This window comes from Harmonia axyridis, chromosome 3 (assembly GCF_914767665.1).
Source record: "Harmonia axyridis chromosome 3, icHarAxyr1.1, whole genome shotgun sequence".
NCBI classification, from domain to species: Eukaryota; Metazoa; Arthropoda; class Insecta; order Coleoptera; family Coccinellidae; genus Harmonia; species Harmonia axyridis.
In genome coordinates, this window is record NC_059503.1 from 16,638,527 (window position 1) to 16,666,040 (window position 27,514).

At 36.1% G+C, this 27,514-nt stretch overlaps 1 protein-coding gene across 4 annotated transcripts in view; it reads left to right on the forward strand.

The window, feature by feature from the left end:
- LOC123677072 (protein O-mannosyl-transferase TMTC1-like) overlaps positions 1 to 27,514 on the forward strand; it is a 397,650-nt gene that overhangs the window by 326,656 nt on the left and 43,480 nt on the right. For all 4 annotated transcript variants that reach the window (XM_045613516.1, XM_045613518.1, XM_045613519.1 and 1 more), the window contains one exon: positions 4,283 to 4,356. In XM_045613516.1, coding sequence (XP_045469472.1) covers positions 4,283 to 4,356 — 74 coding nt within the window. The remainder of the gene's footprint in view (positions 1 to 4,282; positions 4,357 to 27,514) is intronic.

A 27,514-nucleotide genomic window follows, 5' to 3' on the forward strand; every position in this document is an offset into this window, starting at 1 on the left:
CCTACTTACGATGTTGCTCGGGGAGGCGTGTAGAGGGCGGTGGCAGTTTAAGTTTTCGAAAGTGAAGATGAGAAGAGCTAGAGGGTGGGCCATCTAATGTTTGTATTTCAACGTAGTTGTTGTTTGGTGTTACGTCCGATAGCTCAGTAGAATTGTATAGAAGACAAGGTGAACTGAATTTGCGTGCTTATGAAGCTGGAGCGACAACATCATTAGACAATGATGGAAAATAATGTAAAATAGTGCGTCAAGTGGAAGAACGAAGCGTTTCTGACACAAATCTCAGCTCTACACAGAGTCATTGGTGCAGGATATCAGCTCCAACTCACTTACCAAATGCTGTGTAGAAAAAACACTTACAAAATGCGGAAGCAAAAATCTAAGCGATGAATAATGCGAGTGATTCCAAGGCAAAAATTGAAGGAAATAACAATATTTAGGAAGAAGTCAAGCAGAATTCCAGAGAAATACGAATCGAATACCAATGGTGAGGCCGCTATTAGTGAAAGAACGTGCCGAGAGTGGTTTCAACGCTTCGAGGAAGGTGATTTTGACGTCGAAGAAAAGCATAGCGGTGAAAGCGTGAAGGTTTTCGAAGATGCAAAATCGAAGGCATTACTTGATCAAGACTCGTGTCAAACGCAACAATAATTGGAGGGATCATTGGAAGTGATGCGCCAAGTCATTTCAAAACGCCCAAGTCATAGGAATAATTCAGAAAAAGGAAATTGACAGCCGTACGAGTTGAAGACGAGAGATGCTCAACGGCGTTTGTTTGCTTGCGAACAGCTGCTTGCAAGGCAAAGACGGAAGGGACTTCTGCATCGCATTGTGACTGGAGACAAAAAATGGGTTCATTACGATAATCCCAAGCGCAGAAAATCATAGGGATAACCTGGCCATGCTTCCACGTCGACGGCCAAAACGAATGTTCACGGTTCTAAGGTCATGCTCAGTATTCGGTGGGACCAACTCGGCGTAGTGTATTATGAGTAGTTAAAACCAACTAAAACAATCACAGGCGATTGTTATCGAAAGCAATTAATGCGTTTGAGCCGAGCAATGAAAAGCAAACGACAAAAATACAACGGGAAGCATGATAAAGTTATTTTACATCATGACAATGCTCAACCCCATGTTGCGAAAATGGACAAAACATACTTGGAAACGTTGAAATCGTACCCCACCAGCTGTATTCTTCAGACGTTGCTCTCTCTCGGACTATCACTTGTTTCGATCTATGGCACAGGGCCTGGCTGACCCGCACTTCCGGTCTTATGAAGAAGTAAAAAATTTGATCGATTCGTGAATCGCTTCAGAACATAACCAGTTCTTTCAACACGGAAGTCTTACGGTGCCCGAAAGATGAGAGAAAGTAGTGGCCAGCGGTGGACAATACTGTGAATTATAAATTTATAATATAATATAAGTTTTCACAATAAAGCATCGTTTTTTGGAAAAAAAGGGCGGAAGCAAAGTTGTACGCCCATGTAATAACGCCTCAATAATTGAAGTTTTTTTTAATCAGTTATCAGAATTGAAGGTCCACCACAGGATCCCTTTCATCATATTTCCTTGAATTAGAGGTAGTAATATTCAATAGTTGAGCGTTCCACGAAGTTCGAAATATATTTCATAAAACCCGATATTTGATTTTCGTAAATATATGGCAGGATAGTTCCATAACTCACGCTGATGTACTCACCAAAGAGAAGTTTGTTAATGGCGAAAACATGTTGAAGTTCTCACAAGAACTCGGGAACTTCAATGTCATATTATATTCTGGGTTACGTTAATATGTCATCTAGTTTATTCGAGAAACTGAAATTCCTGCGGGAACTGGAACAAATTTCATCTTATTTCCAATTAGAAAACGTCATTAGAAATTCAAAAAGCATCTAGGCTCTTGTGCTCTTCTTCACCTACACTAGATACTTCATAAAATTATCATTCTGTTATTATGTATCTTCCATTTTAGACCTTCTTCACATATTTTCTTCAATATGCACGAATTGTATGGCCATATCATTGTATAATGCTCTACCCAAAGAATTAAGATTGATTTTTAGTGAGAGGAAGTTTCTAGTGAGTTAATAAATCGAATACAGTTGTCCTTGAATAATTTATTGAATTGATCGCAGTAGTTATTCACAAATGAGCACTGATTTCAATAAAATAATTTAACAATTTCTGATCGTTTTTGGAGCTTATACATTTACATATTTATTTTATTTACATATACATTATACCTATAATAAATTATGAGAATACTCACTGAACACAAATGACATAAGAAATGTCGAAGAATGAGACACAGGGTTCCATAAATTCTTTCAAATTGTATTAAAAAACACTTCAGAATTAGTCCTATACAAAAGATTCTCTAAAATATGTTGCTGCGTATAGTTCCACAACGAACTTATTTCATTTTTGGGAAGTATTATGTCAATTTCAAGTTTCTAAGGGATTCCATTCGAGAATTGATTGTTATCTCGAAAATGTCATAAGCGATTAGACTATTCTCAAAAATATAGACATTTCTGCTTCCCCTGTGGAATGAACACCCAAAAATATCCCAGCAGTATCCGATCCTTCGATATATGCTAAGCCTGACCTGATTTGAAATAATGAAATAGGCAAAAAGCATCATCCGGAGTTTCCAGTCCGCCAAAAACAAAAATAAAAATATACACGGGAAAGTAGCACATTCACCCCGAATTCCTAAAAGACTATTAAATTTATTCCTACTTGATATCAGTAACATGGAAATGGTGGAGTTATAGAGACAATATATTTCAATTGGGCCGGGAATAAATTCCGGAATATGCAAGAGTTCGAGCACACATAACCGGTATATGATTTATAAGTCCTGGAAGAGAACATTTGACAGCTCACAGATGGTTAATATGGAATTATAAGAGCTTAGACTCTATATAAGAGGGATTTTAGTTATTCGCATATGGATATTCATTCATTTTTTATCGTGTCTTCGAATGGAAGCGGGTACTAAAAGGCTCTGGTCTTTTTAGCGCAGAACTTGATTTCAACATATAATACCAACATTCCATATTTCTATACAATATGTACATTCTGTAAAATCACTTTATCATGTCTCTCGTAGTATTGCGACCGTTTATCTTTCAATGCTAGACACAAACGCATTAATTGCGTTCGATAACGATGGCCTGTGATTGTTTCAGTCGGTTTTAATAACTCATAATGTACTACTTCGAGCTGGTCCCACTAAATACTGAATATGACCATGGAACCTTGAATATTCGGTTTGGCCGTCGACGTGGAAGCTTGGCCGGTATATGTCCCTGATTTTCTGCGCTTTAAATGACCGTAATGAACCTATTTTGTGTCTCCAGTCACAATGCGGTGCAGAAATTTTTCTGTTTGTGCTTTGCAAGCAGCGTTCACAAGCAAACAAACGCCGTTTAACATCTCTCGGCTTCAATTCGTACTGCATCCAATTTCCTTTTATCTGAATCATTTTCATGACTTTCAGGCATTTTGAAATGGCTTATTTGCCCCACAACCACCCTGCCATTTTTGATGCATTTGACAAGAGTCTTGATCAAGTAATGCTTACAATTCTGCATCTTGGAGAACATTCCATCGCCATGTTGGTCTTCAACGTCAAAAATCATCGTTCTTGAAACGTTGAAACCACTCTCGGCACGTTCTTTGACTAATATCGGCCCCACCATACATATTGGAGAGCATTCGATGAGTCTCAACCGCAGATTTTTTCATATTAAATAAGAAAATTGAAACCTCCAGCAGATGACGAGAATTTGACTCGTCAGCTGACATGTTCAATCGTTTATCAATGTTTATCAGACAGACAAGAATCGACTTATATTTCGATAGCGTTATGTTTACAAATATCTAAGCTTATTGTATGACATCTACAATCTATTTATTTCGACTACCACTCACCACTACAGCTATCTATTGAAAAACGACGGAAGCAAAGTTATACACCTAATAAAAGATTAAAGTTAACCCATTGATGAAAATGTACATTCTAAATGCAAAACCCCTTCTCTATGTGTTTATTTGATTTCGGAGAATAGTTTCTCAGTCATAGAATTCTATGCATAAATAATCCTGTATATGTTTACATTATTCTATGGATGCGGGAATAACATAGAGAATGCATTAGTTTGACGCTGACCCCTACTATTGTTATTCAATATAGATTTACCCCCAAGCAGAAAACTTTCAGAAATCCCATAGAGAATGTATTATGTTTAATGTATTATTGTTGTTGCAGGTGACTGGAATCGTGGGGCGAGCCGACGTCTTAGCTTGCGTGTTCTTTCTCCTGGCGCTTTTGGCGTATCATGGGTGAGTGAGTTCTTGTTTGTTAGTTTAATACGTTCTCGTAGTTTGGAACTTAGTTGGTATTCCATTAACTCGAAAGTATGGAACAATTGTGAGTTGTGTTGGGAAATGGTCATTAAATTGTCAGTGTTGGGATGGAAATGCTGCTGTACGTTTGTGCATTTATGTTGTATTCAATGATTGAATACAACAATGCAGATGCCGTACATTCAATGAAAAAAAGAAATATCCGAGAAAGTGTTTCGAGTGTTCATTACTCGAGGTTTCATCTTTCAACGTATTTCAGTTTTTGTTTGCAACAAAGAAGTTTCCTCATGGAATAGGTTTTTTCCTTTGTATTTGATAACGTTTTTACTCAATGTCTGCACTCAATCCATCCAATAACGTTATGTAATATTCACTGTTGATGGTTCTACCTTTGTGAGGATAGTCAATGAACAAGAAACCTTGCCGGCTGATGTTTTGAGATGCTTTCACCCTTTACATTCCACTTAGGTGGAGCTGTCATTGACTCAAGAGTGTAATGATGATTCCTTGTCACTTTTGATCAGCGACAAGCAAGTGTGGCAACCGAGCAAAATATTCTAATGACCAATGATCCTTCTGATTACTTCAACTCTATTGCAACTTTAATTTCGTGCAATCGTGTTGTTTTTAAAAACAACTGTCGAATTCAGGCATGCTTACAAATAAAAACTGATAAATAACAATAATAAATGTGAATAAACTCAGGTCATTGAGGACTGACAGATAGGGGTGGTTGGTCTAGTGGGGAGAACCGAAGGTCGAGAGTTCAAGACTCGGACCGGAAAAGAAATTTTTTGGTTACGAAGGATCCTCCAACCATTCATTGTTGAATGAAAAATAAACATAGCTGTGTCTAAAGTGATGATAGGACACAGTTACACAGCTTACAAAAAACACAATCAGTTCTTTTAACTCGTAGATACTATAAGCTTTTGAAAGATCTCATAGAGGCCTAGAAGATATGAACAGCTTGGTAAAAAAAATGGGCTCGTAGAGATAGGTCTCTAAAATGTCAACTGTGGTAGGCCTCAGTTGGTGTTCTTCTATCCACAGACAAGATTCTCATTTAAACATAATCGATACTGCAGCAAATATAGTTGTAGGACAAATTACCATTTCAATTGAAATGACCAGTAGATGTGTGCCTGCAAGAAGACTTGAGTATAATAACAGGAAACTCTTTCTAAATCAATAATAAATAACGATAAACTTGAGTATACCATCAATTCTCAATTCGAATGAAATAAATACGTACCTACATTTAGCCTAAGTACATTGGCAACGGTGCAAAGGGTTGACAACACATTTTTTTGGCTGGTTTTGTGTACGTTTCCAAGATGGATTCAGTCGGATCTTCGATATCCCATCCCTGACGTCATATTATTGCTCAAATGAATAAACTAAAAATTCCACTGATATACAGACACAAACGCATATATGTTTTTCTAACAAAAATTTCAAAAGGGGATTGGTTATTCATCATTACAAAGGTAATAACATTAATTAAGGATTATGGAGTTGAAGTAATGAATCCTTTCAGGTTTTATAAGCCTCATGCAGCACGTCTTTTCTATGTGACGTGACTATATAATATTACGGTCACAAAGGAAATATTCGGTGCTTTACCCCAAAACGATAGACTGTGAAAATCCGTATCATTCTACTCAACAAGTGAAGGACTTTCCTGGCGACAGGACCCATTCTACATAATTTCCCTCATCCTGTTTACCCTATCATCCAACTAATTCCGGCAAAATTGCACGTATGACTTTACGGCACAAAATATAACACTGCAGAAGTGGCTGGCCTCGTTCCGCTAATACGCCAATACAGTAAAGTAAACAAGAACAAGAAGACACCTCTCAAGATGATAAACCCGGGAAACTATCTCTTTTCGCCATCTTTCCATTATCTTCGTGCAGTGTTTGTTTTGCTGAACGCGTATTGTTCCATCCAATCCCTGCTATAAATATTAGTTGCCATGCTGTACATCACAGAGCTTCGCGTAGATAAGGGTTATGTATTTTGTAGATCAAAATGATTCATGCATATTTAAGAGGATGGAACGTATCGGCATGTATTGTTTATTGTTCTGGTCCTTCTATCAGCGACATCAAAGAGAATTCCACTGCTGTATAATTTCTGTTGTTTTCCATTCATAACTAGAGTGACGTCTTCAGTTTGGTCCATTTATATTCCTAGACGAAACGTTCTTGTTATTGTGTACTCGCGTAGTTTGAATATTTTTACGACGATATCTAAATATTGCAGTATTTTAGTATTCGGAATCCCAAACGAGATTTGGCTGAAATAGAGATATACTTGTTTGCATATTGCTGTTGAATTGATTGAAGATGGAGTACATGAACCGCTCTGTTGTCGTATAACGAGATCTGTATGCTGATTTAATAAAGTTAGAAATAATAATGGTTACCCTTGGGATCGTATTCAGCTTGAATTTGTTTTCTAATATATGCAATATTTTACTATAAGAGAACATTCTTGTCAATATTCGTTCATATATATACAACACTTTTATGTAGAAAAATATGCTGCCAAGAAGACATTGGTTTTTTTTCAAATTTTCTTGGTAGAAATTTTCAACTACGCCTTTTCTTATTGTATTTCAGAAAACTGAAGTTCAATTTCAGAAAAAGGAACATGCATTTCAGAAAAGAAAAATTGGATTCGTGAAGTGTTAATTCAATTTCAGAAAACCGTAATGGAAATTAAGATTAGGAAGGTATTCAGAAAAACAAGATTGTAATTCAACCCAGTGAATTGTATGTAATTCAAGAATATCAATTTCAGAAAAGAAAAAATTAGAAGGCTATCAATTCGATTTTAGATAATATAATATGTAATTCAAAAAATACCGAATGTATCTAGATAAATATTCAACACAAGTATAATATAGATACGTCTATTCATTTTTATTAATTCAGTACCCTTCGTACTGTTTACCGTCGAACTGAAACTTATGGCTTGTAATCCTATCAGACCATATCTTGTTCTTGAGGAATGATGAGATCTTCAGTAACAAATCCTGATTGGGGATGATCGCCTTATGGTTAAAAGTAGACGTGGAAAACGCCACAACGTGCGATTTCCCTTGAGTGGCATGTGAACCACACTGTGTTATGGTATGTATTGCTATTGTCTATGGAAGCAGATATCAGTTGGTATTAATCCGAGGTCATATGGATGCCAACCGAACTGTTAATGAAGTGAAACCAAATCTTGTCTTGGTTACATCATGCAAAACCCTAAATAACAGCTCCTTCAACTTATTATTGAGGACAAGATCGAAGGTAGAAGAGGAGTGAGTCGAAGAAGGATGTCGTGGTTGAGGAATGTTGACAGTGGACTGGTATTCATAATATACACTGATTCACATGAGGAATCCTATGTTAAATGTTGTCATTAATGCAGTGTTCGAAGATGGTGAAGTGAGAAGATTTAGAGAAAAACGCTCCTGGAAAAGAAATGTGGCTCTAACGAAGATGTGATTGCCAAGGCTAAAGCTGATTCTGAAAAAAGACGAATCGTCTTAATGAAAAAGTAATGAAAAGTTAGACGATGGAATAGGTATATGAGTCCCAAATTATTTTAAAGCTTAAAGAGCTGCTAACAGTAATGTTCCAAGAAAATGCAAATGCCACATCCTGTAACAACTATTGCTACAGTAGGTGACACCAAATCCATTCATCCTCCACCGAAAAAAGTCTTAAAACTCCTGGTTCAACATTTCCCACAGAAACATCTCCGTCAATCCATGTCATCCGAATCGAATAACAACGGGATTTTCTGAACGTAAGCCACGACATGGACACATTTCAGTTCCATTGGTTTACTCCGATGCTAGTGCAGTATCGATTTCGGCAACATTTGGAATATCTGATGGTGCATTTGTGATGAAAACGTGAGGTGGTTGGCGTATGAACCAATCGAAATTATTCCGTTTCACGAGAGAGCGCAACTTGGTGACCTGTCTGGTTAGTTATTCACAAAGACTCCTTCAGGGAATATATTCGTTCTGTGAATGGCAAATTGGGGATGCGGCTCAATTGTATTTAGTTCGGTCGGAACGAAGTGTGTTGATTGGGATATTTCGAGCTTTTGTCAGTTCAAATATCGGGAAAAAATTCCATTACGGACGACGAGGCGTGAAATGAAAACCGAACGGAAATAGAGGGCTGTGTGATTGTAGCAAATGTGGATATATCCGCGACTATTATACATACATTCCTGGAATTGATTGGGAATGGTTGTTGAAAGTAGTGCTACCGAATATTTCGCAGATTTAGTTTTAGCTTCAGCCTTTGGAATTCACTTTGATGTTGATTCGATGGAAGCCTAGTTACTCCTGAAATATTTAATATTCAATGTTGTCCTGGTTTAATATTGAAACACTAAAATGAAGCTGAGCACATTAGATAATTGCATTGGCTTTTGAGCATTCATTTATGTGCTCTTGGCGACCACTAAGTGTACCTATACGTTGTCGGCAACGACAAATCTCGATATGGTTAATATCCAATTCGAGAAATAGAGATGATATTCCATTATTTCACAGGTTTAGTTTCAGCTTCAGCCTTTGGAATTCAGTTTGATGTTTATTCGATGGAAGCCAAGTAGAGGAAAGAGAGGGAAATTTTGTTACTCCTGAAGTATTTTATATTCAATGTTGTCCTCGTTTAATATTGAAACACCAAAATGAAGATGAGCACATCAGATAATTACACTGGCTTTTGAACGTTCATTTATGCGCCTTTGGCGGCCAAAGAACAGTGTCGGCAACGATGAATATCAATAATGGTAAATAGGTATCCAATGCGAGATATAAATATGAAATTTCATTAGAGGCATTTGAACAATTCTCTAGTCAACATTGCATTGAGAGAAGGGTGTACACGTAGAGGTGTGTTTGAAATGATTTGGTCAAGTTAATCTTAATGATGATTTGCAGAGAGACAAAGAGAGAGAGAGAGAAACAGAGACATTTACTCTCATCTTCTTTCTAATTGGCCATCACTGTTTGTGGAAGGAAAGAAGGGAAAACGTTTTCGCTCTCCGATTGACATTCGGTAGTCTTATGCATTTCTTTCTAACATGTAGACATTTCATCCCAAAATACGATCTTTCCAGTACTCTGTTTGAAATATAAAAGTTAATTTATTATGATTTCAATGCTGACAGTTGGTTTATCCAGCAATACAACACAAATATTTGAGTGATGATTTCATCTACATTTACGAACATAATTTTAGTTTCAAAATAGTCGGACCAGTATATACAGAAACATTGGATACTCGTTCATATCTCCCATATCGATCTTTAATTTCGTAACAATTTCATTGTCGAAAAATTTTGAACTTTGAGCAGGGAATGATCTTAATCGGAAAAATCCAACTAACTGATGATGAACTCAGCATCAAATTCAAGAATTTTGCTCTGGCCGTATAAACGATTACTCCCGAACAAAAAGAATTGGAAATTTTTAGACTGACACGAAAGTTAAGTTAAGGTCTTCAATAGAGATAATCCTACCATGAGTTCCGCAATAATGATCCTTCTAAATTTTGCTTTGCTGTACATTTCAAAACTGCTTATTCGATTGGAATGAAATCCAATTGTGAGTGATGCATTCATGACTAATTTTTGCGATAAATATCGAATAATATAATAAATGAAGCCTTTTTCATGGACAAAAACAGATGGACGAAATATAATATCTGCTTCGATTTTGTTACAAAAATCACATTTGAAAATATAATCACCAGAATGGTTGATGTGGTTATTAGTTAAAGATGCAAAATGCGTTTTTTCTAATCCAGGACTTCAGAATGCTACTCAGTGATTTTTCGTCAGGATTTTGGAAAACATTCAATATTTTTACAATACATGACGTAACGTATAAATGAATTGCAATTTGTGTCTCAGTTTGTGTCATTAGAATGCAACAGAGAAAACTTCCTTAAAAGTATACGTTGATTTTGAAACAAATTCAAGATAGAAGTTAATGGTTATTGGTAAGATCACCAAAGACGATTCCCTGCATGAATATGAAACTATTTTCTTCAACTCTGTTTATATCGATGGAGACCAGCTCTTTAAATAATAGGATTGAAAATATCATTTTCATATTTCAAATACCTTCAAGAACGAATTATCCAAGACTGGCCAAGTCTCCAGTTGAGCCTAATTCGATTTTAAAATCTTCCCAAAGCAATTTCTCGGAAAACGAGAATTAAACGCTTCGCGTGGAGAGAAGAGTGGAATAATAGCGTGAAATGGTACAAAATCATTTTTTATCGTACGGCAAACAACAAAACGCAATCACGTTGTGACAAAGCATGAACAATTCCACGAATTGATGAAATTGCGTTGGGAATCAATTCACCTCGATGGATGCATTTGCATGCTTTCGAAACGACAGCCCGACGCCGTTCGGAAAATGCTTCACCTGTATTTGCTTATTTTGGCGTGAATAATTCCGCTAGAGCTGTTGAAATGCTTCGCGAACCACTTCTGTTTTATTGACGAAGCTGAATGGTTCAAAATAACTGCGGGACTTAATTGAATGAAAACGTTTTATTGTCCCGTTGCCGCACCAAGAAAACAACTTATTATGGAAACTAGGTGGCCTTGTTTCTTCGAAAAAAAATTCAATGATGAAGCTCTGAAGAATGCTGTGTTTAGTGCAGGCCGTTTATATCGGGTTTTCCAATAGAAATAATAGGAATTTAAAATTGTTGAAATAGCAACACTGTGTAATATTTTTTTATATTTCTTATGTCATTTGTGTTCAGTAGATTTTTCCATTCGAACATGGACAGATATTTACTAGAACATTTAGAAATTGTTTTATCCACATCAGTGTTCATTTGTGAATACTGAAAGAAATTTGAGAAGAATTCAAGAACAATATTTTTCAGTTAATCGGCTTACTAATATAGGATCCAATTATTGTTCCCTGTAAATAATTGCGATGGTCAACCGGATGCTTGGAGACCTATTAGTTTCTTTTAGTGTCGAGGGCATGACAGTTTCAATTGATTTACAGGGAACGAATTGTTATTGTACATATAATGTAAAGAGGATGTGTAATTCTTCGGGGTGTCGAAGAATGTGTCATGTCGGTTGTAAAACTTAGGAGATTTACTGGGGTTGGGAAAGTTCTAGAACAAGACGGTTCTACCAGATGTGTTACATCTGTTTCTCAGGTTCTAGTCCTTCTAGAATATTCGATTTCCAGGAATCCGCGAAGATCTTTGGGGGCGGTACGGCGAAAGCCCTTATTGGACTAGGGGATGGTACCTTCCCCCAAGGGTGTGGTCAAACCGAGAGAAGGGAGGACTATATTCGAGAGAGGGTACTTCCAATCGACAGAGAGCACAGTTCAAATTAAATCGAAGACGGGTACAGACGGTACAGTTTAACTTAAGTCGAAGACGATTCAAGTTCGGGCGGTCAACTTAAGACGTAAGACGAAAAGACGTTTCGCGGACTAGATTAAGACGAGTCGCGAACAAGTTAAAGACGAGACTACCGAAAACTTGAAGTACGATGAAGACGTGATAATCCAAGACGTTTCGAGTAATCTACAAACGAGTTAAAGACGAAATTCAGTACCGTAGTGAGAAACTTGTAATTAAGACTTAATTAAGATCTTCTCAATACTGAGTTTGTACTGTATAATTGTGGTTTTGTAAATAGATGTTAATAATTCAAAAGAGTTTGATTATTACAAATCCAACAAAGTCACGGAGAAAAAGACGAAAGGCCAGGTAATCGAATCATACCTCTAGACGATCGATTAACCAAGCCTACACTAATTAGTGTTATTGTAGACAAATTTTAAATGTGAATTTCCATTTTTCATCACAGGTTACAAGAGTATCAGTACAACAAAGAAATGCACAAATACAAGATTAATATTGATTTGTTGGCGACAGTGTAAGAAAAAACTAGATACAAATACAGTGTGTTTCATTGGGAAACGGAAATACTTTACAGGTGCATAGGTGGCACCAAGGTGGTTCTGGGGATAACCCATTTATTGGGTCTTACTATCTTCATAGCCGAGATACAGGGTGTTTCATGAATTTTGCCCGTTTCTTTCTGAGGCCATATCAAACGAACCACTCGGTATATTTTCTTCATATTTGGCGAATATGTTCCTAATTGAGAGCCCAAACGTATCATGCAATAACCGCCTCAAAAATCAAGGTCCGGGTTAACCAAAAGTTATAAATTGTTTGAATCCTCAAAACATCACTATGTACATCGAAATTTTGAAAATCCGTTTCAATATTCGGAAACACGACTAAAAACTAAACTGAGACGTGAACTTCAAATTTTTGAGCAGACAGTTTTACTGCACAAATTTTCAACATAAAAGTGAAGTTTTTGAGAACTTGGATACCTGAAACTGGTTTGAAGTGACTTTTAACAATGAGTTATCAAAAATATTGAATCCATAATTATTTCAACATTACTTTGTAATTCGTATCTCGGCTACGAAAACAGTAAGACCCAATAAATGGGGTATTTCCAGAACCGCCTTGGTGCCACCTATGCACCTGTGAAGCATTTCCGTTTCCCAATGGAACACCTTGTATATCATTCCACGTCCGTGTCAACCATTAAATTTTTCTCCAAAACAACATTAACAACTGAAGCGATTAGAAGACCATAACAGTCGTTTATTTTTTGATTTTGCTCTTGAAGAACTCCAAAAAGAAAAAATTATCAATAATTTTATCGGAATTTTATTCTGTTATTAGACTTATTTTTGATTAAATGGTAATGTAAAAAACAGAGTAGCAGAATTGATGAAAATACACAAGAAACTGGGGAGAGACCATTACATTGACAATCAGAACAATGTTGAATATTTTTTTCCTTCTGTTGTTGAAAATTCTCTGTAGGATATGTGGCTTCAAAAAGATGGTACCATTGTGACACTTACCACATATTGCCACCTTAACAGTCGATTTATTGGAAATAAGATTCGATGATGGGAATAAGCTTATATATCTCAAGAAATTGTCCAGTTGCTTATCCTCCCAGATTGTGTGGTTTAACACCATGTGATTTTATGCTCTGGGGATATGTTGAGTCGAAAGTTAATGCTTTGATCCAAAAACAACTGAGAAAATGAAAATTAGCATTGAACGTACTAATGATAAAATACAGCCAAATTTATGTGGAAAAATGATGATATTTTGGTTTTAAAGAATCCAGTACGTACAGAGGAGTGGTGGTGGTCATTAAAATGATGTTATTGTCGAATTGACAACGTCTCTGAAAATTTCAACATTCAAAACATCAAAATTATTTCAATGTTCTAGAAAACCCTATAATTTTAAATATCTATATTGTTTTATACAATATGACTCTGTAATAATTCGAAAAATATCAATTAATTTATTTTAGTGATTTATGGAAATGTCCAACTATAATATAATGGTGAATTTATTCAGCCGATACTAATTGGCAGTTGATCATAATTGAAAACATAAATGTTTCCATATTCCGTTCGAATAATGATATTGAATTGAATGATTCATGCAACGTAATAATGAGGTAGTTTGTATCCAAGTGAGTTCAGAAAATTATTTTCTCTATTTCAGTATCGTAATGAGTTCATTACAGTTCTAAAAATAGTGTTGTAATGAACTCATTACAGCATCGTTTTCAGTTATATTTTCCGTTTTGTGGTTATCTATACTGACTTCCAATCCTATCAAATTTTAATAAACGTCAATAGTTGACAATACAATACAATTTGGATATAGTGAAATTAAATGATTTGCAACATTATTCGCAATATATCTTAATTCTGGTGGTGTTAAATCGATTTCGTCAGACATAATTCACGAATTTAATGCGTAAATGTAAATTATTTCAAAATCGAAACGTACGATTCATATTCAAATTCCGTAATCTGTCAATGTTCGTAACAGTCACACCAACTGCCAAGATATAATACAAAAGTCACTAAGATATATAATCTGAATTTTTCATTGAGTTTCTTCAATATTCCACAAAACTTGATTGAAATAGAGAAAATATCGTCTAATACTCGTTGCAGAAGGCAATTCCAACACTCATGCGTTCGAAAACTCGCTCCTTCGTCGCTCGTTTTCGAATTTCGCATTCGTGTTGTAATAGGAGCCCATTCTGCAACTTGTGTTAGAATATACTATTCTCTATTTCAGTATCGTAATGCGTTCATCACAGTTCTAAGAACAGTGCTGTAATGAACTCATTACAGCATCATTTTCAGATATATTTTTCGTTTTGTGGTTGTCTATGCTGACTTCCAATCCTATCAAATTTCAACAAATGTCAATAATTGTCAATATAATATAATTTGGGGATATAGTGAAATGATTTGCTACATTATTCAAAAATTCTCTTAATTCTGGTAGTGTTAAATAGATTTCGTCAGATATAATTCACGAATTTAAAGCGTATTTGTAAATTATGTTTAAATTCGATTCATATTCAAATTCCGTAATCTGTCAATTTTCGTAACAGTCACACCAACTGCCATGATACAATACAAAAGTCACTAGGGTATATAATCTGAATTTTTCATTGAATTTCGACAATATTTCACAAAACTTTACTGAAATAGAGAAAATATCGTCTAATACTCGTTGCAGAAAGCAATTCCAACACTCCTGCGTTCCAAAACTCGCTCCTTCGTCGCTCGTTTTCGAATTTCGCATTCGTGTTGGAATAGGAGCCATTCTGCAACTCGTTTTAGAATATACTACAAATGTGCTACAAAAAAGGTAACCCAAATTCACGATTACAAAACAAAATAAGAAATTTAGCAATAACAACACATCGAATCATAATAAATGACTTCAAAACTTCTCAAAAAATTTGAATCTGTATTATCTCCACTGTGTGGCCATTGAGGCTGTGAAAACTATGACTTCTGCTCGAATCGTGAGATTTCAAAACATGCGTATCACAGTGAAGATGGAGAATTCCTTATTTTAATGAATAAATAAATTCTTCAGCGACATATGGATTTGTGTTCCGTTAATTTCAATTGAAAAAAATGAAAGTGAACATCGAATTGATTTAGATGTTAATTATTGAAATAATCAGAGGCGAAAACGGGCGAGTAGCGATAAACCAATCTTTCGCTGTGTGGTATGCAACTTTTTTTTTGGAATCACAAACATGCTGTCATCGTAGGTGAGTACCTACGATGACAGCATGTTTGTGATTCCAAAAAAAAAGTTGCATACCACACAATAACTAATAGTATTTTGATAGCTGTCTCACAACATGATGTCTTACAAGTTGTTCAAAAACTCTTAAAGCATCTTAATCCTTGGATTAAATCCAACAGTGAAGAACCATGTTTTGAACTCCTTCACAAGAATCCCTAATAGGATATCAACAAATAAATTCACTAAATAAACAGTCATATTCCTATGTGGTCGATGGTAGTCATGTGAAGGCGAAAATGCACAAAAATACACAAAATACTGTTCAGGGTCAATTCAATAACAACAAAAATATTTGAACGAGTAAATTCACTTTGCATTATTATTATACTGGGCACTGAAGTGAAGTATATGGGTATATTTGAAGGACCTTACACTTTTTAAGAATGATATGTAGTTTTACCAATTCTGCTCATTTCTTATTGGGGTCAGAACTTAAGAATAACAAGTTATATTTCTTTGAAATTTGGTACATACGTTCTTCTACCTATACCCAAGTGAAATAGCTATGAGGCAATTGGAAAATCCATTTATGGATTAACAAAAATTTAATATACCTATATTTGTGTCCTCCAAAAACAACATGTATCTTGAAATTTTAAAAATCTGCTTGAATATTTAAAAAAAATATAATATTACATATTAATTTCCATTTTAGTGCCTTTTATTTATTGTTTCCCTGCTCCCTAATGAATGAACGTAGAGTGAATGAATATTGAACTAATCTTCTTACTTGTCAGCACTCAAAAGATAGCCATACATACATAAACCGAAAAAAGAATGTCACAACGTAATCTTAACAACCCAGGGTTCCAGGTGGAGAAATAGAAATACCTCAAGTTAATGTTTTTAATTATTAACAAATGCTGGTTATTACTGAGGAAATTTCGGACCTCATCGATATCGGAGGAAAGAATACTAGGTTTCATGAATCTCACGAAGATCGCCTATTTCCTACCTAGTTTAACACTGCAGTCTCAGTGATTCCCAGGAACTCAGTATGCAAGGAACATTAAACATAGTCGAGAACTAAAATCGAGTCATTCACGATTTGTTTCTTTTTCCAGCTACCGAATAAAGCGGGTGATTACCATGATAAATTACGTCCTTACAGCAAATATGGAAGTGGAGTGCGCGAAAGTTCTCGAACATGAAATGGTCTGAATAAAAATTATATTCAACAGCCCGGATTTTAACGTTATACAGTTCGTTTTCGTTCTAGTTGACTCATGTTCGTACGCCTCGGCCTCTCTAAACCTGAAGAGAAAATCCATTGGGAGTTTGGAATTCGAATTACAGTTTATGGAGTTTTAACGAATCCTTGAAACTCGAGCATCAGTTTATGCTTTTCTTATCTGTCGATCCCCGAAAAATTGGCTGCTCTTCTTTATGGAATAGGAAGCTGTGAAAGATCCCATGATTGCGAGATGATGATTACAAATATGTACATGGTACATAGTGTAAAAGATCAGAGTACTATTCAAATTTTCAGATGATGAAAATTGTAAAAATCAATTATGAATCATGTTTTTCGATTTTTGAATTGAATTCAATAAAACCTCAGTCTCAGGTACAAAAAAATCTAACGAGTTTCAGTTTATGAGTATCGAATTAATGTGTTATCATATACCTACCTATATTTTTGATGTTCTTTAATAAATTATGTTATCATTTTGGGGCACTTTTGAACGGTTGCTCCATGTTCATATATTATTGAGTGTGAACTATCGATTTTAACTTGAAGAAGGCATTATAAAGGCCGAGAAACGTTGTGAAACAATGGAGTTAGACTTGTTAGATTTTTTTATTCCTGAGATTTATTTCCCAACTTTAAGTATCACTTGGAATGAGAATTTTTCTAACCGCGTCTTTATACCTATCTCAATAAATTCTTTTTTTTTATATGATTGTTGCTTGTATTAGATGAAATCTTGCTTCCGCCGTTTTGCTTTGGATGGCTGTAGCGACAAGTGGTAGTGGAAATAAATAGATCGTAGATATCGTACAATGAGCTTGGGTATTTGTAAACATAACGCCATTGAAATATTATTCGATTGAGGTCTGCATAATGAAGTTATTCTCGATCAAACATGTCAGCTTTCGGAACAAATTCTCGTCATTTGCGGTTTTAATTTTTTGTTTTAATATGAAAAAGTCTGCGGCTGGGTCTCATCGAATGCTCTCAACTACCTATGGTGAGGCCGCTATCAGTAAAAGAAAGTTGCATGAGTGGTTTCAACGCTTCAAGAACGGTGATTTTGAGGTCGAAGAGCCGCATCGCGGTGGAAAAGAGAAGGTTTTTGAAGATGCAGAATAGAAGGCATCGGATCAAGACGCAACAAGCAACTGAAAACGCCTGAAAGTCATGAGAATGGTCCAAAAACAAGGAAATTGGGTGTTGAACGGCGAATGTTTTCTTCTCAACAGCTGCTTGCCAGGCAAAGGCGGAAGGGATTTCTGGACTGGAGACAAAAAATGGGTTCATTACGATTATACCAAGCACAGAAAATCAAAGGGGTATCCCGGCTATGCTTCCACGTCGACGGCAAAACCGAATATTCACGGTTCCCAGGTCAGTATTTGGTGGGACTAGCTCGGCTTAGTGTACTATTAGTTGTTAAAATCGACTGAAACGATCACAGACGATCGTTATTGAACGCAATTAATGCGTTTGATCTGAGTATTGAGAGACAAATCAACGCAATACAACAGGAGACATCATGAAGTGATAAACTGGCCAACGATGGACAATACTTCATGAGTGTATAACCAGGTTTTTACAATAAAGCATTGACTTTCCGAAAAAAATGGCGGAAGCAAAGTTCTACGCCTATGTATTTATGATTGAACCTTCTTTTCGTCGAAAATAATCTTAGGAAGATTTTTTCTTTTGAGTTTCCCTTTGCAGCATATTTTATTCCTAAATGATTTAATGCAATTTGATATTGGTATTCTGTTGAAGTAATATTGTCCAATAAGAATTTCTGCTCTCACAGATATCGGATTTAAGTAGATATTTCTATCATTTAAATAAATAAAATAGATTTTTTTTATCATTTTTATGTGTTTCCGCAATATAATCTATGAGTCCTTCTGCAAAAAAGTATTATCCTCATAAAAATATAAAATATTAAGGACAAACCAGTAGTCCACATATTTCAGTATATTTCCGAGGAAAGCATAAAATATTTTGCACCATTCCTGCAGGTGTGACCGCAATATCGATTCCACTAACACGAAGCCATTGCTGAGTTCTCAAAACAGAAGGATAACCAGACGACGTCCACTTTATAGTGCGGTCAGCAAGTGTTGTAAAAATTATATTTCCATATATTTTATTCATGATTTCAAAATCAACCCAATAAAATACATACGATCCCCCCATGAACGTGGTCCAGATTGCTTCGTAGAAAGGGCCGAGTTTGGATGGTGCAGTAAAAATATTTTATTTTTCTTTCTGCCGAATCACGTATTCATGTACCAGTTTACTGAAACGTCTTATGAGTGTCTTGTATGAGGGAACAAGGGTTCCGCACGGTCTATTCTCTTTTTACGTCTCATTCTCGTTCCAACATTGTTATGTTCGTTGTGCATATCTTTGTTCAACATATCCCATTGAGTTTCTTAAGGGAACTGGAAAGGAGAGAGGATTCGAATAGAGTTGGATTTGGAAACGAAGTAGAAACTTCGGCATAATGCAAACTTTGTCTGATATACGGTTCAATTTTTTCTTTTAGTGTACATTAATGTGTAGAGGCAAATTTGTCCTTTTATGGAATAAGACAGTTTGGGGAAATAGTCAATAATTGCATTATTCTTTTTTCCTAGCGATCGGTTAATTGATTATTTTTTTTATTCACAACGAAACACACTGACAAATACAATTTCTAACGAATTTTTTTCCTGGTATTGCTGAAGATAATATGTCATTTTAAAAAGATAGTACCACCGCTTCACACATCGTTTTATTGAAAACAAAAATTTAGTGATGAATTTTCTCTAACTGTCTAATTGAATGTTTACGGGAGTTGTTATCATAAGTTCATGATGACAATCCTACAAGAACTGAGCAATTGAAGATCAATTTTGAATGATTTTGAGATTTTTATGAAATACTAAAAAAAGTTATGAAGAATAGGGTTCCCAGAATGCAGTCCTAGTGGTCTTCGATGATGATGATTTCACTAGATGAAGTTAGAAATTTCGAAATTTTTTTACTACAAGAACTTTTGTGAATTTGTGATTAGTTGATTTAGTTAAATACGAGCGCAATGAAAGATGGACACTAGCAAAGAGAAAATACGATATATTTTACAGTTTTTCTTCGATAGAGGCAAAAATACAAGCCAAGCGTTTGAAAATGAAAATAGTGTTCATGGTCCTGATGCTGTAACAGCCAATCTGGCGCAATTCTAGTTCTGTCGATTCCCTTCCGGTAATTTCGATGTCAAAGATGTATCATGATCTGGAAGGCCAATTGTGGAAACTGTCGATAAGTTCATGGACATTGTCGAGTCCGACCGACATGTTAGCACTGTTTCGATCAACCAAGAACTGAAGATTCCACAAACAAAACGTTGAAACCATATGCATAAGGCTGGTCTCAAGAAGAAGCTCGATGTATGGGTAGTACAACATGAACCTTATGAACCGAAGTTCCATCTGCGACAAAATCGACCCATTTTTGAAGCAGTTGTTGACTGGTCATGAAGAGAAGATCACTTACGACATCGTCAAGCAAAAACGGTCATGGTCGAAAAGCGGCGAGCTGGCGGAAACGGTAGCCGAGCTAGTGACTTGCTAGAAGCTTCGGGAGCTTGGTTGGGAGGTTTTTAAGCATTCATCTTATAGTCTAGACCTGGCACCAAGGGATAACCATCTGTTCTTGTCATAGCGAACAATTTCGTTGATTAAAATTTGCTGCTTTATAGGTACAGCAATTTTACTTATTGACGAAGCCATTTAACCTGAAATGAGCTTCATCATGAAATGATCTATGAATTTCTCGGACAGATTAATTTCTTTCAAAGTAAATTTCCACAATTTGGAAGCGTTTTTCTGGCATTATCAACGATTTATAATAAATTTGAAAACCTTACTGAACAGAAAAAACATTCTCAATAGTCGAACTATAGATAACAACCATCAAAACTTTTTATGCGTCCAAAAAAACACCCGTTATAGGTGTCCCTATTTCGAGCAATCAATCTGAAAAGGAATGCAACAATCACAACTCCATTTCATTCAAACTCCATATTCATCAATAGAACGCCGAACGATGAAGAACGGAATAAATATAATAATGCAGTCATAATATTGGAACGATATTGCCACCTCGTTCACAATGAAAATATCCGCTTTCGCTACTGATGGAATTCCATATTCCACCCTGTTTCGGGAGAGATATCGTAAATATTTGTTTTCATTATACGTTCGTTTTTTCGACGGGCGAACATTTTAACGCTCGCCGAATGTTCAACGATGAAAATTCATGACAATAAACTACAATTTCTGTTGGGTCCATTAGGCTATCGATTCGCGAAATGCGCAATTTTTCTGTTCGCGCAATCCAAAGAATTAATTTCTCAAACCTTCGATGGTAGAGATGAGTGGTGATTCGCCACTTTGTTTTCGAATATCAAGCGAGCCGAATTGAAATTTTATGCCGTTGCAACTGTGCTGTTTCCGTATCGAAATCATGGTTTGCTGCGCAGAGGATGGACCAACAAGTCCGTGTTTATGGTCTGCAGTAGCGATTGATTGTTCTGATATGCTCCGTTAATTGCTTAGACTTCTGAATTGCTTCCTTTTATCTATTTTTATTATCGTCGTTTTTGTCCATTCGGCAGTAATTCTCTTCGTTTATTGTCACAATGAACTTCCTCTTAAAGATTGGCCTCAACCTTCTTGTCTTGGAAAGTCTATGGTCATCACGTGTTATAAAATTTTACTGTCCAAACGTTTATTATTATTTTTGGTAATGTTGGACTTGAGGAAACTCTATTGAATTCGAACTATAGTGCGAAGGATTTTTGTTTTACTAACAAAAAACCAAATACTGTTATGAGATGTTGTCAAGCGTGGTTTGATAATACCCAAAATAGAAGGAGAGACCGATTTGCGATAACTCGATCTTTGCCTGATGAGTGGTAAGGAGAACAAGGTCATCCCGTCCGGCCGGATAAGGTCTTTTGGACTGCAGCTTGTTTCACCTCTGACGGTTGAGCATCGCCGGCAACAATTTCAGTGGTGCAGAGAACGTCGACATTGGAATGTGAAATGGCATCAGGTTGTCTTTTCTGATGAATCTCGATCCTCCTTGGGTGCACATGATGGCCGAAGGGTTAGACGACGTCTGGGAGAAAGACGTGAACCTCAGTTGACTGTTGAACGTCAGGTACACCGGTCAATAGGCGTTATGGTACGGGGAGCTATTGCACATGCAAGTAGGTAACCTTTAGTCTTCATTCGAGGTAACATGATAATGCTGCGTTACCTTCAAGACATAGGGGAGCCATATGTTCTCCCTTACCTTAATCGACTCGAGAATCCAATATTTCACAAGATAGTGCCCGACCTCATGTTGTCAGAGTTAGTATGAAAATTCTCGAAGTAACCCATGTGAATCTTATGCCATGGCCGCTCAGATCCCCTGATCTTTCTGCCATAGAGCATGTTTGGGACATGATTGGTAGAAGGCTAGGACATTTTTCCCAGCCCCCACGGACTTTGGCGGCTCTGAGACATGAAGTATACATAGCTTGGGCTAGTATCCATCAAGAAGAAATAGACCATCTTATTACCGAGACGCGTTGGGGAGTGTATAGATAATTGCGGTGGAAAAACACATTACTAACAAACTTATTGAATATTATTGTCAACCCTTCGTTCTTTTTCTCCAAATTTCAATCATTTACTCCTTGCTATACTATCTATGTTTCAACAAAACAAATTTAAAATTTGAACAGCCCCTTTTGAGTGTTGCAGTTTCTTCGTCAGTTAATTTATAACCATGGCATTATTGCAGGAGCAGTTTGGTGGGCAGCACATTTCAGTTTTTGAGCGTTTCTTCCTTGAACAGATCGCTCTATCAGTTTGTTACACTCTGTAATTTTCGCATTTTGATGATATTCTATTCAATAATGACGAATTCATTGACTGTGTCTGTCAATTAAAATGGAAACATTTCCGCTATTCGGTTATGTTTCTCCTAAAAATCCTGAAGCACTCATTGAATTTCCTTCTAAAGAAAAAACAGTGGCGCACGTCGAACCAAATGGCCACAAGACGAAATGTTCTCATTCGGTACAAACGACCACAAATCACTCATGCAATCCCATAAAAATCCTACATCAATCCAAGCTAAAGTAATGACATAAGTAGATTTAGTTGGAACATTCACTCCATATATCACAGATAAACCCCGTAGCTCTCCTTGGCAAAGAAACTTCATATGTTCCGAAAGTTTTTCTTTCCATTTAGCCACTAACCATTAAGAAGCTTTTTTCCTCCGGGCAAACGATCCACGCTTAAAAATAAATCCTCCCCAAAACCTGAACCCATTTTGTTGAATAACATCCAACAAAAATGAGAATTACTACGATCGTGCACCATAATCTGGAACGATTCCGTTTTCACTTGTTGGCTTCCGAGGGAAGGAGCTAGATCGATTTCTGGATAGCAGATACCAATTTCTGTGTACAATCCTCGCGGCTCATATTACAGGGCGCGCGTATACTTCTCATAGGGACGCTATATTCTCACACTGATGTAAAATGAATGCTCCCATTCATTTTTCGGGGATGTATGCCGGCGATTTATCGGATGCTTCCTTTAGAGCGAATTGGAAAAGGAATGAGGATATTGCTCGGAATGGAAGAAGGTTGGATATGTTCTGATAAGAGGGGCAGTATTGCTTTTTTGAATTTCAAGGTATTGAAAATCTCAATATTACTTCATCCACTTGAGAGAGTAACAGGCATACAACTGACTTTTTTGAAGATCTATATTGGTACACTTTAAAGACTGATATGGACTATTTTAGAGTCTAAAAACTATACAAGAAGAAATTGGGACCAAAAATTACAAACAGAACTCACCAAAACAGATCAGTACAACTCTTCAAACTTGGTCCATCAATTTGTATTTCGGTCAAGGAGAGGAGAAAAGAGGGAATTATCAGTGTTTGACTGACAGTACTTTTTTAGAATTGCCTAAAGAAAGATACAGGGTGTACCGAAACTATAGTGCCAAATTGAAACAGAACATTCGTCTTGAAAAATAAATAAGACTTTCCCAATATTGATTTTCTCAAATATCATTTTCAAAATTCTTCAATTGAATATTTAAGACGGTTTGTGTTCAATAGGATCTTTATTTCGAAAAACTCACACTTTCAGTTGCAACCAGTGACGTACAAGAATGGTAACAAGGTCCTTTTTTCCCCTCTCAGTTTTTCCGGATACAAATCAGTATACATTTTTCAAGCAAATTTGAATGGGGAATGCGAAAATGCATAATTTTTCTATTATACCAGTCGCGTAAATATAGGGGAGAAAAGGAACTATTATGATCTTTTTGTACGCCACTGGTGGTCATTGTGAATGTGACTTTTTTTTCTGAAATGAAGCACCTAAACACAAACATTCTCTCAGATTCAACTGAAAAATTTTGGAAACGGTTGAAGTTAAGAATGAAAATTACTTTTTAGTTTTTCGTGTTGAACGACATTTGAGAAATATTAGGAAATTTCAATTTTCTGTTTGTATCAAGCTGTGCTGCTTTTATTTGGCACCATAGTTTTGGGACATCCTATATATAACCAATGATAATACAGGTTGGTGGAGGTACCCACGAAAATGGGAGATTCCCCGGATAGTTGAAAAAAGTCCTATAAACATGGACCGACAAAGGCTTTATTTTCGAGATACAGGGTGTACCTACTTGTTTGAATTAAATCTTGATTAATTGATCTTGATTTGTTTTCCCCTACGATTTCGTGCCAACTTCATACTTCACAAGGTATTCAACTGAAGTTTGGCTTAGATATTTAGTGTTTACGTCACTGAATAGGCCAATTTCGATAGAAAATTTACAAAGTGATATTTTTACTCGAGCAGTGCCCGTTTTTTCCCCCTCGAACTTTTTTTTGTGTATAAACACTATAAGTTTCAAAATAAAATAAAATCTAGCACTAAACTCCTTGGTCTCTTATAGTTTTGTCATATCTACTACCCATTTTTCTGAAATATTTCAAACCATTCTCTTGAAATCCTCAGGAAAATTCAAATTGCTTTTTCTGATCTGTAGCAATGATTCAAAATGATTCGATAGACTCGTATAATCATCTCAAAACAGTTGGACAACAAGAAACACGCTTTATCCCAAAAACATCTCAACCCATGTTCATAAGACTTTTTCATTATTATCCAAGAAACCTCTCATATCTGTTTGAACTTTCATTTCAGGAACACTCTATGTACAAACTGAAGAACTTGCTGTTTTGATGAATATTTCCCTCCTGTCAAAAATTCTATGTATATGGAGAACAATTATCGAAAATTACAGCGAATATTTCCCCCCTGTCAAAAATTCTATGTATATGGAGAACAATTATCGAAAATTACAGCGATAATTGCATTGTAGGAAGCGAAACTGCACTGCGATAATTGTTCTGTTCATAGATGCATAGTTTCTATGCATCTTACACAGTTCGAATCTATGGCAATTCCATTCTAATTCAGTTTGACAAGTAATGTAACAGTTTATTCGGGAAATATTCCTCCGAATTACACTCGTGCATCAAAATGACCGGATAATTTCGCATTCCAGCGTGTTTTCTTTGAAAAACTGCATGAGTTCATTTTCATGTTTGGAGAAAGAGCCCGACACCGAAGGTGGAGGGCTCTTTCTTTTCTCTTATGACAACACGCTGTCATGCAAAATTATCTGTAATTTTGATGCACTTGTGCAATTACTTACGTAAACTATTCAAATCAACCATAAAAACTGTAGCCACATCAATCAATCGGTCTGTGATTATTGATCCACTAAGTCTGGAGTCCCAAACTAGTTTGTTGATACTATCGAGACCGAAAACTTCCCTTGACAAGCTGAACAATCTAAATATATCTATTTCGATTGATCAACTTTCCGAGGGAATCGGAGTAGTCAGTCGGTGGTTAACAACTACTACTCGGTTCTCTCGTGTTTCGAGGCTAATCAATTCACTCGAGATTTTGAGAGGTCTCTATGAGTCTCATCCACTTCCTCTCTCGTCGTATTCGCTCTCTCAGATTCCTGTTCCTTTTCAACCCGATAAATTATTATTGGAATGATTCTTCGAATTCTCGATATATCTCGCTCTCGAGAGGTTGGAATCGAAATAATTGGTTATTCTTATTCAGAATATTTTATCACTGTGTTTAACCAGGAGGTTCACACATTCTCACTTCGAGCATCTATCTTCTAGATGCTCATATTGGAAGCTTTCCATCAGTTTCAGTGGAGCTCCTCTGATGCTAATGGTAATTTTTGCAGAAGGATCGATTGAATCAAACTTCTTTTTTCTGCTGCATTATTTGCGATAGACATTTGTTCACCATGAGGTGTACGCATTCTGAGTTGAAACCTTAGAATATAGATAGAAGGAACGGAAAGTAAACATTTGTGCTCGATCCCGAATACATGAGAGATTGAAGTTTAGTGTCACCAATCACAATCAAGCCATACAATTGTGTGTGCGGGCCATAGGCATGGAAAATCCTGATTTGATTGTTGAATGCTTTATCAGGATTTTTTTTAATAACTTATCAATGGCTAAATCATTAAACTGAGAAAAACATTGACCCTTTGGAAACAGGAAAGCATTTTTATGAAAAAATCACATTGTAAACTATTTTTGAGCATTGAATTGATAATTTCGAAGGCTACTGCTATAGAGTCCCGTCCCACAAGGAGTGATTCTTCAATAATTTAATTGCTTATTATTTAGTCCATGTTTGATATTCAGAAGTCATCAAGAAATATTGAGACCACATAGTTCAACTTTTCATTTTGGGTTTGGTTTCCAATTCACAAAACTGAGCTAATAGAACATTATCAATATTAATATCCCTAGGCTCGTTACTTGGTAACAGACCAAAGACGAAGGCTAAGGTCTGATACCAAGATACGAGCTTGAGAAATTTGTCAAGAGTTTATGAACAATTTTAAGGTTCGCGCAGAATTTCAAGCTGATCATATCATCAAAACCTAGAAAATTGAAGGAGAATATTAGAAAAGAAATATACAAAATTTCAGAGATAACAAATCCGATAGAAGCCAACTATTTCAAACTTTCGTGTGGTTTCAGAACCATTGAAAACTTTAGCAGAATATCGAGAAACAAATAAGGAGAGCACTGACATGAAATCAGGAGCTTTTGAAGCCTTGTTCATTATAGTTCTGGTTGTGATCTTCAAGACCTGTTTTCATGTCAGTGCTCCCCTCATTTTCATTACTCTTTAATTATCCTTTCAATAAATAACCATCGAATAAATTCCTAATATTGACACGTTCGCATTTATAACGAAGACTGTTTCGACCTAGCATCGATGACATTTCCGCGTAATAAAACTCCTCATCGGCATCATCACCTCCTTTGTCTACCACGGTAGTTACCACCAAATAGTAGCAGTGCATCACTTGAAACCACCGAGAGAATCCGGATTTTATGACGTTTCGCAGCCGAGTGCTGTGCATTCTTTCGAAAGGCCCCATCGACACGATACAAAACGGAATGTTTCTATTCATTTTCGAGGATGTTTCCGAGCGATTTCCTGCGGGATTTTTCAAGGAGATGTTCCGCTCCGAATATAAATAATGGCAAACCCGGG